Here is a 16,544-nt window from a genome sequence, read left to right on the forward strand (position 1 = left end):
ATTCAAATATATTTTAGGTAAGGCTTTTATGCTTTTAGCGTTCATCCTAAGTGATTATTAAAGCTGACATTAATTTGTAACTGGAAGCGGCATGATATCGATTTTCCGTCTACGTTTCAGTATCTAAGAGGCAGGTTCTACCCACACATTTTGTGTAAAAATAATTACAAAATTATTACACAAGGAGGAAAGTGCTCCTTATCAAACCAGTGCATTTTTAAACATCACATAATACGCTATCTACCTTGTTATCGCTTTATCCGTATGTCACTCAACGTCTTGGCCGTGACATCTGCGGTCATTCACCCCGCCTACAGATGATTTCACCGGTGACTCTTATTGCAAGGACATAGGGCACATTATCGTGATATAGGAAGTGAAGTTAACGTTGTGTACCGCGAACACGTGATAAGTGTGTTATAGATCTCGTATTTACGTTGTTGGAACAATAGAAAAGGTTAGGTCTTGTTATTGGTGTCAAGCATCCATTTAGCGTTTGGTATTGAGCAGCTATTATCATTTAGAAGTTATTTATGATTTTATGTCTGTATGATGTTTTTGTCATTTATACTGATTTCGTTTACTAAGCAGTTTGAGTGGTTTTGGCTGGGTTATATTACTGGGAAAAGACATGACTTTCAAATGTAAGCAGCTGAACGCTCATTTGGACGGTTTCCACGTTCATACAATAACTAAACAAATCATACAGGCAATATGTACCCTCTATACGTCATGTCTATCGGTAAATTCAAAGTAAGGCATTATGAAAAAAAAATCCTTACTAACCAAATATTGATATGTAAAACGTATTATAAATTTGAATTAATTTCAAGAAAGTAACGTTCATTAATGAATGCAACTGTGTTTGATATGTTATCGCGTGACTACTGACAGTACAGATAAGGGCACCACACTGAGGGTGAATTGTCCTGTAAGACTAATTAAAATTTTATTACCACTTAAATCAAGATTTGAACTGGATATAATAATTTTCGACAGGTACATTTCCTTACGTGTATTAATTGAGATTTTTATCGTGTACCTTACGTGATTAAATATGAGAGAGAGTTATATACCTAAATGTAAATAATATGGATAAATAACCAAATCCAAATAACGGCGACAACTCTCAAGCTGTTGTAGAGAAATGAAAGTTTTTCAGGAAATTGTAACTTACTACTACTATAAATGCTGCTACACAAACCAACTAAATACGAGAACTTTTTAAAAGTCTAAAGATAAGTAGGTAAATCAAGTTTGTAAAGTCTGGAAAAGGACAAAAATAAAACTGTTCTCAAAAGACCGAACCGCAAATGCCAAAATGCAAAATTGCAAGCAAGACAAAATGGTTCACACCACAATGTCTGCATTGCATAAATACTACAACAAAAGAATTACAACATCAAAGCAGAATCTCCTCGAGAAAGGCACTCTACTGGTTGTCATAAATAGCCAAGATACTAAAATAAAATAAAAAAAAAACTATAAAAGGCCGCTGTCTGCATATAAAACAGAGTTTATTTCTAAACCAAAGCTATTAATTACAGCCATCTTCTAAATTGTTCGACATCGTTGCTATTTGTGTGGTAGTGGTTCGTTAGTTTAGTAAGATCGTAAATGTATGGCCTGATTTGGTTATTGTAGATTTTTTTATTAGTTGTAAACAAACATTGATGCAACATAGTTGATATTGAGCAAGCGTGGTGATTAACGCTCAATCCTTCTCTATGTGAGAGGAGGCTTATGACCAGCAGTGGGAAGATAAAAAGGCTGATGACGACGACACAATTCAACCCTTGACTTACCTATATTACAGCTCAAAACCATTACAAAAACAAATGAATTCTTCCCAACCCTGAATCTCTCCAAAAATATTACGTTTCTATCAACACAACTATAAAATCTACTTAAGAACTCCCATCTACTGCAAGATACATCTCCTTTAGAAGCGCTGTCATAACAATCTGCATACAATTTACTTTAGCACCCTCAAACCACATTGTACAACTTATCGTACCAACTAATGTCCTATTTTGGTCCTGAACTCCGGAGCTCTCAATGTCCTTGACTCGTTCGACTCCACGACTTGCTTATTATCTTGTTAGTAAGCTACTGTCATAGCAAACTGTCTGGACGTTTGTTTGTGTATTGAGGAGCGAGATGAATCAATTGGTTTGGGGGCAAACGATTTGTTTGTCTTTTGAACTTGACCTACGGTACCCCAATATGGATTACGTCTTGACTGTGTAGCTGAACAATAAGTAAAATAAATTACTTGCTCATGTTTTAGGACAATTGATCTATTAAAGTATTACCGAAATACCGATCTCATTAGCTGAGCTCATTAGGTATACCGTAAACGAGCGTCTTTCCTAACATTACGCAGCATTAAAAAAACCCACGTGTGTTCCAAAGAGGTAAGAAACCTGCGTAACAAATTAATACTGGCCGAAACGTCACCAAATGTAAAACTGTCAAACACAAATGTCACAGGACTAAAAGCCGGTGGAAAACCGTTTGCATAGTAATTAATACAAAATACACACGTGGGTTGAAAATAGAGGTGTGTAGCGGTTGGCGTTTGTCGACGGTTCACGGCGACCCGCGCGTGCCCGCCCGTTTCCCCCTCGTCGAGCCAGGCCACGCGTCGCTCAATACACGGGCGTAGCCGCTAAGGTGACCAAGCTCAACACTTCAGGACATACATTTTTCCCCTCTTTGCCTTTAAGTATAACAATTCAGCAGAGAATTACATTTACATATTATTCAATAGCTATATGTGTTATATTTGTTCGTATTCACATAGTAACGGTTTCAGCAAGTTTCGGGGAAGTGCTTACCTTATTTAGTTTATCGTTCAGTAATAATAGGTAGGTGACGTAAATATGTAATTATACTGGAAGTTTGGTCCTTTTATCAAATATTGTTTCCTTATTTTTCCGTCATTGTATCGGCATATTGCGGAGGTGTAAAGTCGTTTCGACTCTCGTGGGTGGATTAGCCAGTGAGAAAAGTACTGTTGTTTAATATTTAATTCGCAGCAACCTTGGCATTAACAGTGTAAAATGAACTCGAAACAAAGCTATTTTAGTGCCTAATATCCTTATTTGACTAACCACAAAACCACAATGTTGTAAATATAGTCCTTTATCGCACTGATAAAGCTATTCACCCTAGTTGTACGGCCATCTTGGAGCGCAACCGCTGCGTTCCCCCGCCGCGCGCCGCACGCCAGTCGCTCGCTGCCTGCCCGCTCGTGTGTACGATCTATGTTCGAAGCCCGACAACAAAAATCGTTGCATTCCATCGCCATGCAGTTCGAATACGACCCTGAACGACTCATAGAAGAAGTCAGAAAGCGTCCTGGCATATGGAACTATGATGATGCGGAGTATCGAGCGAAAAATATAAGGTACAAACTATGGAACGAAGTTGTCACCGAACTGCTGCAGACGGATATCAAGGTTTCTAAAAGTGAAATGAGAGAACTTGGTGAGTTAACTTTGTTTATTATTATTTGTCTGCCATTCAACTTACTATTAGATTATCTCGAACCGGTAGCGGTTTTCACGAACACGCGGCGACGTAAACAAAGTTTGTTTTTAATGAGTTTAGTTACCCGGCGCCTCAACAGATGGCGCTACGAGTCTAGACCGGAGTCAGGTCCCTCGTTATCCAACCCTTTTTTTTGGGAGTTTGCTGTTGATGTCTTCATAAAGTGGCACAATTTATTGATATTTACTACGATTTATTATTGTCACAATGTTGATGTTAGCAATTATTTCATTGTATGATTTATAAAAATGGGAATTTTGAAATTAGGAATAGCACATAAATAGGTCGATTATCAATACATCAGTGTTTTCTTCTGTAGTCGTACAAAGGTCAGAGTATTCATTATGATGTTTTCAATTTTCAGAAATCCAACTGCAAAAGAAATGGAAAAGCATAAGGGACTGCTTCCAGAAGTACATATCAAATCCAAATAGGACAAAGAAACCTTACATTTACTGTAAACATTTACAATTCCTGTTAAAAGACCAGGAACTGCCTCGCAAAGAAGACGAAGGTACCAGCGATTCCAGCGAATCTAAGCCAATCAAACAGAAGAGAGTATGGAGGTCTAAGAAGAAACTGAAATTAGTGAAGGATGAGGAAAGCTCAGAAGAAGATAACGATAATACTTTCGATGACACTCTTGATGACTCTAGAGAATATTCTATGGATGCACCAGAAACCAGCCGGCCAGCAAAGCAGGCTAAACTGAACAAATCCGAGGTAGATGAGTTTGCTTTTGCGAACGTTGATGCACATATAAAATCAGACTCGGATGATTCTGATAAAATGTTTCTGCTGTCACTTCTTCCTCATTTAAAGACAATACCAGAAGAGTTCAGACTGAATGTAAAAATGGAACTGATGCAGGTTCTACGAACCGCTAATTACAATACCGTGCGAGAGCATAAAATGATGTAAAAGAAATTATATTTAGAAATGATTTTCCACTAAGTAAAGAAAAGACTATTGTTAAGTTACTTTCCAAATATTTTATATTAAAGTTTGTGATGAAATTAGCGTGTTTGACTTACCTTAAATCTAAATATGTAAGTGACTGGAGACCTCCGACTGCATTTGGAACTGTTCTGATTATATTCTGTGATAACAGTAACTTTTCTAAAAAAATGTACGACGTTAACTCATCTGGTAATTCACTGAACCGATTTTTTGACAAATCTGGAACAAAGAGAAACATATATTTAGTACTTGAGTTATTTTTAATATAATATTGAAGAAAATAGTGAATACATATATCGTGTTTTAGTGGACCAGTAATAATGCTCAATAACATCCATTGTCTGTAGAATCAAAATAGACAAAAATATATTCATTGTTCCAAAAAATAATCGCCTTACGAAACCATAGGCTTGCGATCATAACTTAAAAGAATAAAGTAACCAAATACTTATTCTCGTTCATAAAACGAGGGGGTAACATTAAGGGGATACAATATTTTCGTTCAAAGTGAGACGTTGTTTTACGGCTTAAGTAATGACAGCCATGAAAGTTCGTCGTAATAGTGATTTAGGACGGCACCTAAAGTAGTAATAAATAAATGGTTATTGCTAAGGGATATGTGGGTAAGCAACAAAAATAGATTAAACCCATAATTCTTTAAGTGACGAGGTGGTTGTACAAAGAAGCAGATGATTATATTCAAAAGTGTTCGAAGGATTCAATTGCAATAGAGTACTTTGGATCAATGTTGGGTAAGTAAGTTTTCTTAATGATATGATCAATCCTGCAAGATGGACTGTTCCATCAAAGTCTTAACGGCCATCGACCGTTTGTCATCACATCGTAATCAATCATGATTGATGTACTTGGGCACTAAGTAAACTTATATTTGCCTTACACTTTGCTTCTATAGGAGGTAAATTTTAAACAATATGGGCCTTACTACAAAAACTTTAAACCCTGTTTTACACTTGTCTAATAAAATTTTGGCTGCAAAATGAACCATATGCTAACGTCATAATTTGACATTTTTTTAGACAAGGCATAAACTGACGTTTAAAAGTTTTTGTGGTAAGACGGTGTATGTTCATCATTTTTAGGAAGCATTTTTTCCAAAGAAGGCAACTGCTATTTAGATTTCCTGAATGTAACTGAAGCAGAGTAGTGTTAAATTGGGCTATCTGGATCACAGGAGATCCAGATAGCCCAATTTTAACTTCTCGAGAAGTGATTTTGAGTTTTTGAGAACTGATTGTTGTTCTTTCAATAACTTGATCTATTCAAACCGTTTTCCTTAGCAACATCTACAGAACTGATTTCGTTTTCTCTAGAACTGAATCATTCAAACATTTTTGTCTCGATCATTCAAATACTTACTAAAAATATCCTCTGAATTATCTATTTGAGAACTGTTTCTAAGTTTTTAATTAGCTGTTTTATACTAGATTTTAATTATACTCTTTTACTGTTCTTTTTCTATTATATTTATGATAGTGTAGTAATTCTCTTAGCAGTTCCAACAATACTGAGAGTCCAGTTATTCAGAAACACCCAATTTACATCATCATTCGTTTTATTCAAAATAATGATCTAGTGACTCCTATGTTTATCTATCTATCCTCAACCAATTTAAAATATTATACTTTTGTTTCTTTCAAAAATAGACGTTTTAATTTGTCAACATAATCTGTTCCTTTCACAGCGTTCAAATAATAACATTGAGGAAATTGTATAGCATGTTGCATCCAAGGATCATTGTAAATCTCCCAATCTTCTATAACACCTCCACATGAGAAACATGCTACTTTATCATTTACACCATTTCCACAATAAAATAATCCGGCCTCAGCCATTTCCATCACCAACCTTCTCCCTGAATTAGCCGTTGCCCAATAATGTCTAAACGAAATTTCACGCATTTTATACACATTATACATTTCATAACGAGGGCTACATTTATTTTGAGACATGTTCTGTTCACTCACTGTATAGTTCTTGATACAGGTAATTATAAAGGTGAAATGATATCATACTGTATCTGTACCAGCAATTTATAATGATTAACATTTGATGGGATTGGTAGGGATAGAGGATTTGAAAATTAAACAAGAAAAATATTTATTTCAAAAATTTATTATCTATACACCATTTATATAAAACTATTACATTTTTTAAAGCACATATTTTGTCATGATAAATACAACTATACACATCATGAGAATGTTCATATTTATTATACAAGCTTAATAAATTAGGACAACCTTCATCTTCTAAATTATTTATATTATTATTATTATTCAAAATATTTTTTAACCACAACACTTTTTCTAAACCTTTGGTGTAAACACTTTTATCTCTTAAAATATCTACAATCAAATTCTGATGATTTGAGTAGGGCACAAATCCGTCTCTCCAGTATATCCTTCTATTACGTTCAATCCAACTGACTTGTCGTTTTTCTGGTATCGTCAGATCGTAAAATGGAAATGGTGGCTTAATTAAGAACATATGATTTTTTTTATTCAATAATACAGCAAATTCTTTAATGATAAATTCATTTGTTTCTGTTTTAAAACCTTGAACATCTACAATGGCTGTCATGATAATCTGCGCACTATGTTACTTAAAGGTTTATATTCCACAAGTCGATCGTTAATAATTAAACAGTATCCAGTTGTATTATCTGGTATTGGCGCGGAACATTCAATCTCTAACCGTACATCTACGGGGCCTGTTTTCAAACTATCGTTTTGTCTTGAACAGTCTATAATAAAGAGAGGGGCCTTCTCCTTGAAATCAAACAAATTAAGCAAGGGGTCTGCAGGACAATTGTAATACGACTGACGAAATTTCACGTACATTTCATATAATATATTGTATTTGTTCTCAGAAAAATTTAAGCTTAGAGGCTCGTAAGGATAATACTGCGAATTCAAAAATAATGTTACGTTACTAACCCCACAGTGATCAAACAGAGAACTGTCTTTCGTTTTATTATTTTTTCTGTTGGTTTGCAAGCAAAAAATTACATATCGAGGTTTTTCTAATTGCGATGCAGTCTTAACTGACCAAGAATGTTTTGTAGTTTTAGGGAGCAAAGGATACTCATATAAATCCCAATTTCGAAACGCTATTTGAATAGGTTTATCTCTCTCCAAGTGTTTTAGTAGTGTCAGTCGTTCACGGTCTGACACTTTTATATGTGGTACACGCCATTGCAATCTTTGTATGTCTATTTGAAAATGTGCAATATCATCAGTTGCTAAGATACTGTTTAAGTTAGAGTTACTTCTATTCAAAATAAGTTCATGTTTACAATTTATCACAATTTTATTGTAATCCTCCGCAAAGCCTAAAATCTTATTAAGAGGTACAATAGCACTAAAATGACCATCACTTTTGAATCCATCTAGGTTCCAACCCCATAAAGCAGCAACTTTATTTTCTCCATCATTCATTGAAACATATGACTTTATTGTCGACGTTATTCCAGAATTTTTAATGCGATCTATTTCAATGCCATTTATTTCGTATCTGATATCTTGAAACAAAAACATAATAGGGTTGTTACTGAACGTAATATTTTTCTTAATCGGTTTTCCATCTTTGTCGAAGAACTTTGCTTGACCCTCGACGTAAAGTGAACTGGCTGATGGTAACACGTATATGTCTTGTTGGTGTACGGGAATTCTGATTTCATCGTTTTCTCTAAAGCTATTAGTGTAGGGATTGTATGTGTGGACTTCATAGCTTTCAATTGAACTATCGAAGTGAGGTAATTCAGTAATTTGTAATATATTCATACTTTAAAACCTAGAGCTTTAAGAAAAGCTTTATTTGCTTCACTCAATTTTTTCACTTTTTTCTTACGTCTATGCTCCTTAATGGTCCTGGATGGAATAAGACGTTTGATTTCCACAGGAGTGTTTTTATAATATACTATCATTTTGTTTTTCTTAAATGAAGGCGTAATTGAATATGTTCTTCACCGAAGTTAATACAGTTACCGAGTTGATCAACAATCTTAACAGATATAGATGAAATTAGATTTTTGTTCACTGGAAAGTAAATAACGTTTTGTGGTATTTCTATCAACCGCCGACCTGCAGCAGTATCAGATACAAATTCGTGAATAAAATGTGCTGGTAAGCCATTGCAGTATGAACCGTTTACAAGATCACATTCGATTCTAATTACATTTAGACTGTTGTTGTTGACTGTCACTTCTGGTCTTGAATTTAATACTGAAAAGTATAGCAAACCGCACTCGTATTGGTCAGATAAATGCAGTGGTGGTTGAAAGTAAGAAATCAATTCAGATGTATTTCCAGAGATGGTAACTGTTGTAGTCATACTTGCATACTGAACGCATTTTGAAGATCCTGTTTATTTTATTTCTTGATTAAACCAGAATTTTCGTAAAAAATGTAAGCAGAGATGTCCACAATTGAAGGGGTGATCACGCTGTATATTATCATAATTATATTGAACTTTAGAACCTACATATTTTATGAATTCTTTTGGAGGCTTAAGATTTCCGTAACTATCAAAATACTCAATGTAATCATTATATTTTGCATAGGCTACCCAATGAGAACCAGGATTTTTAGAACAGTCTAAATTAATAACTCCACATTCTTTTTTAAAAGGATATTGAGGGAGTTCATCTCTCATAAATACACCTCTAAAATAAGGAATACTGTCAGCATACTTTAAAATATCAAAGTTAGTTAAGGCTCGTTTGGGTAGCCGATATCTTAGTTTTTTTGTTTCGATACAAAAATTCCGAGCCCATCTTTATGCGGTTTAAGGTGTAATCCTTTCCCAATACATAGAGCTTCCATTTTTTCATTATGTCTTTTCGATTCAATCAACATCTTTTTAGCCATCTTGAATTCATTAATAGTTTTAGCAATACCAGCTGCACCGCCTGCTAAAGCTCCTGCCGCTGATAATCCCGCAAAAATAGGAATTAAAGGTAATACACCACCAGTTTTTGGAATAGGAATCACACGAGGAAGTTTAACGGATGAATTATCAGCTAATTCTCTGGCAGCAGCAATAGCTAATTCTATAGCAATCTTCTTGGTCTTTGGTTTTAATTTTTTCATGTGTTTTTTAGTTTTAGTGATAACATTTTTCAGTTTACTTTTTAATCCTTTTCCATGTGTAGCTTTTAAAGAAGACTTTTTATTGCTTGTTTTTAGGCCAGAACCAGTTTTAATTTTGCTGGACATTGCCTTGCTTACCAAGCGTGCTGCAATTTTTTCGCCTACACTCGCATCAGAAGCAACCACTCGCTCTTTTGCCATTTTTAATAGAATTAAATCAGCCTTGTGGCGATCCTTTAAATTTAATGAATTTTGATAGGCAATGTCGTGATTTTTGCAATATTCGTCTAATTTGTTAATACCGCTATCTCCACGTGTAAGTCTTTTAGTTAATTTCGTACCTGGACCACAATAATTGTAACCAGGTAAATGTAATTCAAATGGTAAATTGTTTATAAGCCAGTTGAGAAGACTACTCTCCCCAAAACACATTACAAGACTGATGAATCTAAATTGTGCATATTAATAAATACTTAAAAGATTCATCCATGATTTTGGTATTAGGTCAATGCTATAGTAATATATTTGATTTATGAATCCAACTATTTTCAGCTGAAGATAAACCTAACCATTTTACTAAAACTCTATTATCTTTTCTTCTAAGAACTTTCTCAACTAGATACACATTGGGATGTTTTGTTTTTTGAAGTTCTTGTGTATAAAATGCGCCTAAAATAGGCTGACCTCTGAGAGTATCTTCAATTAAGTAAGTTATGGGAGTTGTTTTTTGCATTTTACGAATTTTAAATATTTCTGTTGACCAATTGGGAGTATAACCTTTTTCAAATGTTCCTTTGTATTTACTGATACGCACATAATCACCTACTTTGTACTTGCTTTTTAAATTATCAATTTTTAACAACTTTAAATACCTTTCTAATATCATTTTTTTATTAATATTGTCTACATTAGCAGGGATTTCATTAATAGTACGATGGTGAGTGTGATTGTATTTGTAAAGAACATCATTTAGGGTATTATTTATCCAATTGTAATTGCCTTTTAAACTAAATTCTTTATAAACTTTAGATTTGAATGTCCTGATAAATCGTTCAACTATTGAAGCCTTTTTTGTTGAGAAGGTTGAATAATGGTTAATATTATATGATTTCATAAGCTTCTGAAATTTGTTATTATAAAATTCTGCTCCATTATCCGTTTGCAGATTTTTAGGAACACGCCCTTTATCCAACAAAGTTTTGAAAGAGTTACACACATCTTCTTTGGTTTTACTTCTCATAGGAAAGGCCCAAGCATATTTGGAAAATGTATCAATAACGGCAAGAATATATCTGTAATTTTTATTTTCTTTTGAAATTGATTGCATATCAATTAAGTCTGCTTGCCACAAGTCATCTATATCTTTCATGATAACATGTCTTCGTGGATAGTTGACCCTCGCATTTTTATGAATTTCGTTTACCACGTCAGCTTTGCTCATGTTTGCAGTTCAGTATACTTGTCTTGAAATCAGCTATCGTACTGAATAAAACGCTTATTATTATGACTATTTATTCTTTAATTATATCAGCTTCTTTTAATTCTTCGATTATTGATAAAATTTCATTATCATGGTTTGTATTACCGGCATCTCGGGAAGCAATTAATAGTTTCAATCTGTCAACCAGTTCGTTAGGATCATCCCAATATACCAAGTCAGTGTTATTTCTGTATTTCTTTAGCGTTGGTAAGCTTCCTCCAAATTTTGTGACAATATTATTATTTAACGACTCAGAAAACAATGGTTTAATTATGTCTCGATATTTTATACCTTTATCGCCTCTAATTTGTCCATTAGGATTGAAATCTCTCTTATGTGCATTTGTATAATGCAACATATCTTTGTAGACCAATTTATCTTTGCTCGATATCAGTTTCAAATCAGGTTTTCTTCGAAGTAAAAGTTCTTTTAAACCAGCGGTTAAACTGTAGGTTTTATCACCAACTTTAATTAAAATAACATTATCATCATTCACACTATCTATTTTAGAAAATGAAACTATTGAATTGCCCATTAATAATTTTTTGTTTTCACTTCTTATTCCAAATGGTATATTTACCCCTTCATAAATATCATGGATATCATGACCCTCTAATGATATTTCTAAATCTTCCAGTGATTCCGTTTGGGGAGACTTTTTAACGAACTGCACAGAATTCAGTTCTGGAGTGTAGCATTCTTCAAACTTTGTAGATGAGCTAGTATTAATATCACTCAATTCCACATCTTCAAAATTAGAGTGTGTATTTTCTAAATTTTGTATTTTTTCTATTGTTTTATTCGAATCAACTAGGGTTTTAAGGGGATCTGTGACAGGTTTTAACATTTTATCAAGTGCTAAGTTTATAGAGTGTTCCTGGTTTTTCATTTGTTTTATTTTATTCTTTATGGAGTCTACAGATTTCATTAATTCTATTTTAATATTTTTCTCCATATTGTAACTATAATAGGTAACAACTGTGTTCGGCTAAAGAACAAATTATACTGAGTTTGATTGTACATGTTAATTACTTATATGGACATATAAAAAAGTCAGTCAAATTTAAAAAACATATCAAAATTCTGTCTGTATCTTCCATTATTTAATGACGATTCTTTATTAATAAGTAGAAAATTATAAGGTTTACTCCAAACAGTTTGACAAATATTTTTGAACTCTTTCCATTGTAAATCAGAACTAACATGCTCTTCATAAATATGTTTTAAATTTACATCATCTTGTTTGAATATAATAAGAAAATTAACGTTGTCACGTAACAATTGCTTTGGAATTTTAGAATAGGTTTGAGACAAATAGAAACAATCTATTTGTTTATGTCTACCCATACAGAAATAATTGCGGATATTTATTTGATTTTCACAAGCAACATCATCGAAAATAAATACAGAATTTGTTAAAGCTTCACTCGGAGAAATAACATCTTTATCATCATTGAATTCGTAGAAATTAACCTGTGGTACTCTTTTCAACACTTCAGTCAAGAAACGGTATTTAGGTTGAAAAGAAGTTTTCGAGTAAAGATACAGATTTCTGAATTTGAGCCCATTTTCATGCAGCAGTAAACTAATCATAACATTCGTTTTACCACAGTTCGACGGACCACATATTATACAGCGAATGGTATTCGGCAATAAAGTGCTATGCCTGATGTAGTAGGCAGATTCACTTAATCTTATATTATTAATATTTAGGGATATGGGTTGCTTGATCAACTTCATCTCGCCGATTAAATCAAATACTGTTTAGCATTCACATATACAAGCTGTTGATTTGCATCCGTGCCATAGTCAAGGACGTAAATATGCTAATGATTCTCGACCCAAATCAACGAAAAAATGGGTAGGTAATTTTTTCATGTTTTTTTCTTATTTACGTATATCCGTCAGTGTAACCCAGCCGTACTTTAATTCGGCGCGTGTGTTACTAGCCTTACTACCGCGCTGCGCACTCACACAAACGCAAACGATACATGCACAAAGCATACGCAACGATCGTTCAATAAAAATCGTAGATCATCCAGCCTACCCAAATTCACCCAATCACAGTGCGAGTACTCCCACACACTCGCCTCGCCGCTCCCCGCGTGCCCTTGAAGCCGGAACAAACAAGCGCCGACGGCAAGCAGTGTGTTTGATGTCGCCGCCGCTGCTGCGTACGTGCGCTTTGAATTCCGCGACGTGTAGGTACAAAGTGCGAGATGACGGAAAACTACACGAACACGAGTTGGTGGCGATGGTCCGCCTGTATGCGATCAGTGACAACAGTGTACTAACAGCCATCCATCCTCCGAGCCTTTTCCCAATCATGTTGGGGTCGGCTTCCAGTCTAACCGGATTCAGCTGAGTACCAGTGCTTTACAAGAAGCGACTGCCTATCTGACCTCCTCAACCCAGTTACCCGGGCAACCCGATACCCCTTGGTTAGACTGGTGTCAGACTTACTGGCTTCTGACTACCCGTTACGACTGCCAAGGATGTGCAATGACAGCCGTACATACCTACCTATGTTCCGGGAAATGTTTACCGACCGGGAACCCTCATCACGGAGGGTCATGCTGGTCATGTGACAGACTTATGTGCTAGGACCGTTAACTTAGTGCTTTCGACACATTAAAAACGAATGTGATAGTGTTATGTTAGCTGAAGGACAACCAGCTACTTCGTCGTGCTCGATTGTGCCAAGAGTGTGAAGGTGACAGCTTTGAACAGTACCTCCGGGTAACTAAACTAGGTAATTTATTTATTTGTACATTTTGTAAATACGTAGTCAGCTTAATCAATTTTATTAGTGTAAATAAGTTGATTTCTTAACCACGCCAATAATACCTACGAGCCGAAAGAATCACCTCGTGCCTACACTTAACTAACACATCTTTCACCAATTTAATCGAAAAGTAAAAACAAAATTACTACGAAATCTTTACGCTGAATGTTAAAGCAAACCGAAAATGTTATCAATCAGCTGTTAACAGGTCAGTGAACTTTCCTTTAGCGCACTAGTATTACGTCATTAATAAGATTTCCGTGTTCCAAGGTCCTAAGACCGTTAAGAAGGAAGCAAAATTTCTAATTATTAACCAATTTAATTCAAAAATAAAAACTAAATCACTGCGAAAACTTTATGCTGAAAGATAAAGCAAAACGAACATTTTATCAATCAGCTGTTAACATGTTAGTGAACTTTCTTTCGCGCACTAGTATTGCTTATTACTGTAGTTAATAAGATATCTGTGTTAAAATGCTCAAAAATTAGTAAGCAAAGTAAAACGAAGTTAATGACAATAATGAAGGTGATTTTCGAAACTTTAGGTAAAATGATTGCTATCGCGTATCACTCGGTCTCGCTCGCTCGCGCGCTCGCGCTGTCATGTCGTAGATAAGACACTCACACATCGACACTCACGCACACACGTAGACATTAGTTTTCTCTGTCTACGCACACATAGCTGCCATCACGCACACACTGTGGCCGCGGGGCAATTCTGTTATGATTTGTGTTTAACCGTGGGCTAAATTCTGAAATACCATGAAATTACAACATCAAAAAAAGCAGCGCATATTAGCTTTTTCCCACCTACCGTAATTCAAATCGATTATTTACGTATTTAATTTTAACCTCCTTGACTATGGCACGGATGCAGATCAACAGCTTGTATACATAATATGATTTAAAAATATAAATAAAATCAAGTATGCCACCTGTGCAAGAATGATGTTATTCTAATCACAGATTAATATATTCTTTTTTTAATTTTATTTTTTTAAGGAAACATAAATAAAAACAGGTTTATAGGTTAAAAGTCATTTATTTAAGTATAATAAAACATGTTATATATCAAATGTACACTTATATCTATGATTAAACTATAACTATATTTATGTAATCCATTTACAATATAGTAAACAAAATATAAGGTTGTTTATTATAATAAGTATATTTTTTTTCATTCTTAGTTATTAAAGTACATTTAAATGTAGATTAATTACATTAAAATGTAGTGCAGTTATACATATTATAACATAATCATAAATCTATTTGATAGATTGGTAGTGCCCCCAAGGTAAAGTATATATTTGGTTTGGTAAAATTTGTCTTTTATCATCATTTCTATTTAATGCTACTTTATTAATTTCTTGTGTATACAGAACATGTTTCATCGATTTTATAATCATCATTTTATGTTTATATGTCTTGTCATTCAATAAGGCTGTCTTGTAGTTAGTTGATGATAATTTTCTTGTCACATGTTTCGTAATGCCTTTTGCTTTCTTTATATGTGTTTTAACACTACTTATACAATATAATTTAGCTCTAAGACCAACAAATTCAGAAATTACATCACCTCCTAATTCGTCTTTAAATAAACCAGGAACCTTTGCATTCCTTTTAAAAATTCCATAAGGGTTATCTTCAGAAAAATTGCTAGTATCAAATTGTGAAATATTTTGAGTAATATCAGCATAAAAATCATTAGTATGTATATAATAAAGTAGACTATCGGTATCTGTGTAGCAAAGCATTGTTTGATTTTTATACTTATTTTTAATAAAATCATAGTGAAACTGATATAAATGTTGTTTCGCATATTCTAAAACAGTAAAACCAATATATATTGGCCTATCTAAGGTTACTTTTTCTTGATTCAATTGAATGACTACAAAATTTTCATTTAATATATAGATGCTTTTTAAATTTGGTTTAGAAATTAACTTTTCAGCACCTACATTTTTATTCGTTAAATTTTTCGTGTCTGCCCATTGGGATATTAACCTCACGTCTTTTTGTTTTCGTCTATTTTCAATTGTTTTACCAAAAATAGCATTATTAAGTAATTTAAAAAAGTCTTTTTCGAATGCTGAATTACATGTTTGACGTAACTGAGTATTCAAATCAATGTATTTTTTCAGAAAACAGTCTTGTCGAAAAGCTAATATACGATGGATCTTTTTTAAAATCAATCCATGTTTTAGGCATTGTTTTAAGTTTGTATAGTGAATAACATATTTGGTTTTATCATATAAATTTGCTACTAGTTTATAAGTTTTTCCGCCTGGAGGTATTATTTTTTCGGGTGCAAAAGGTAAATCACTGTGAGAATCGTGCAAGTGCTGTGGATAACATAAATCTACTTCTAAAATATAACCATAATCTGCATCATCTGCAACGTTGAACAGATCAAATTTTGATATTTCATTTTCGTTTAATAAATAAAAGTTTGATATCGGCATCTTTTTGGTCATGGCATGCCCGTACAAATTATTAGCATCGAGATATATCAAAAAAGAAGAAGGTTCAGTTACGTCATAATCTGGTAGGTATTTGTTATTATGGGTGATTTACATTGAGTCAGTAACTGACGTCAGTCCACTGACAAGTCAGTGCTGACCCGGCACTGCCATCGTGTAAATTGATTTGA

The 16,544-nt window shown here is 33.9% G+C and overlaps 2 protein-coding genes across 4 annotated transcripts in view; one reads left to right on the forward strand and one right to left on the reverse strand.

The window, feature by feature from the left end:
- Positions 1–16,544, reverse strand: part of LOC124645973 (leucine-rich repeat and calponin homology domain-containing protein) — an 85,549-nt gene that overhangs the window by 24,806 nt on the left and 44,199 nt on the right. For all 3 annotated transcript variants that reach the window (XM_047185973.1, XM_047185972.1, XM_047185971.1), the window contains exon 2: positions 4,590–4,734. In XM_047185973.1, the coding sequence (XP_047041929.1) occupies positions 4,590–4,734 (145 nt within the window). The remainder of the gene's footprint in view (positions 1–4,589; positions 4,735–16,544) is intronic.
- LOC124645978 lies at positions 3,187–4,571 on the forward strand. Its single transcript, XM_047185978.1, has 2 exons — positions 3,187–3,492; positions 3,920–4,571. The coding sequence occupies exons 1-2, from the start codon at positions 3,270–3,272 to the stop codon at positions 4,474–4,476; spliced, it is 780 nt and encodes a 259-aa protein (XP_047041934.1). The 5' UTR covers positions 3,187–3,269; the 3' UTR covers positions 4,477–4,571.

This window comes from Helicoverpa zea, chromosome 3, assembly GCF_022581195.2.
Source record: "Helicoverpa zea isolate HzStark_Cry1AcR chromosome 3, ilHelZeax1.1, whole genome shotgun sequence".
Classification (NCBI taxonomy): domain Eukaryota; kingdom Metazoa; phylum Arthropoda; class Insecta; order Lepidoptera; family Noctuidae; genus Helicoverpa; species Helicoverpa zea.

Coding starts and splice junctions, on each gene's coding strand:
- LOC124645978 (XM_047185978.1), top strand. CDS start 3,270: ATGTTCGAAGCCCGACAACAAAAATCGTTGCATTCCATCGCCATGCAG. Junction 3,493..3,919: donor AAGTGAAATGAGAGAACTTG/GTGAGTTAACTT, acceptor TTCAATTTTCAG/AAATCCAACTGCAAAAGAAA.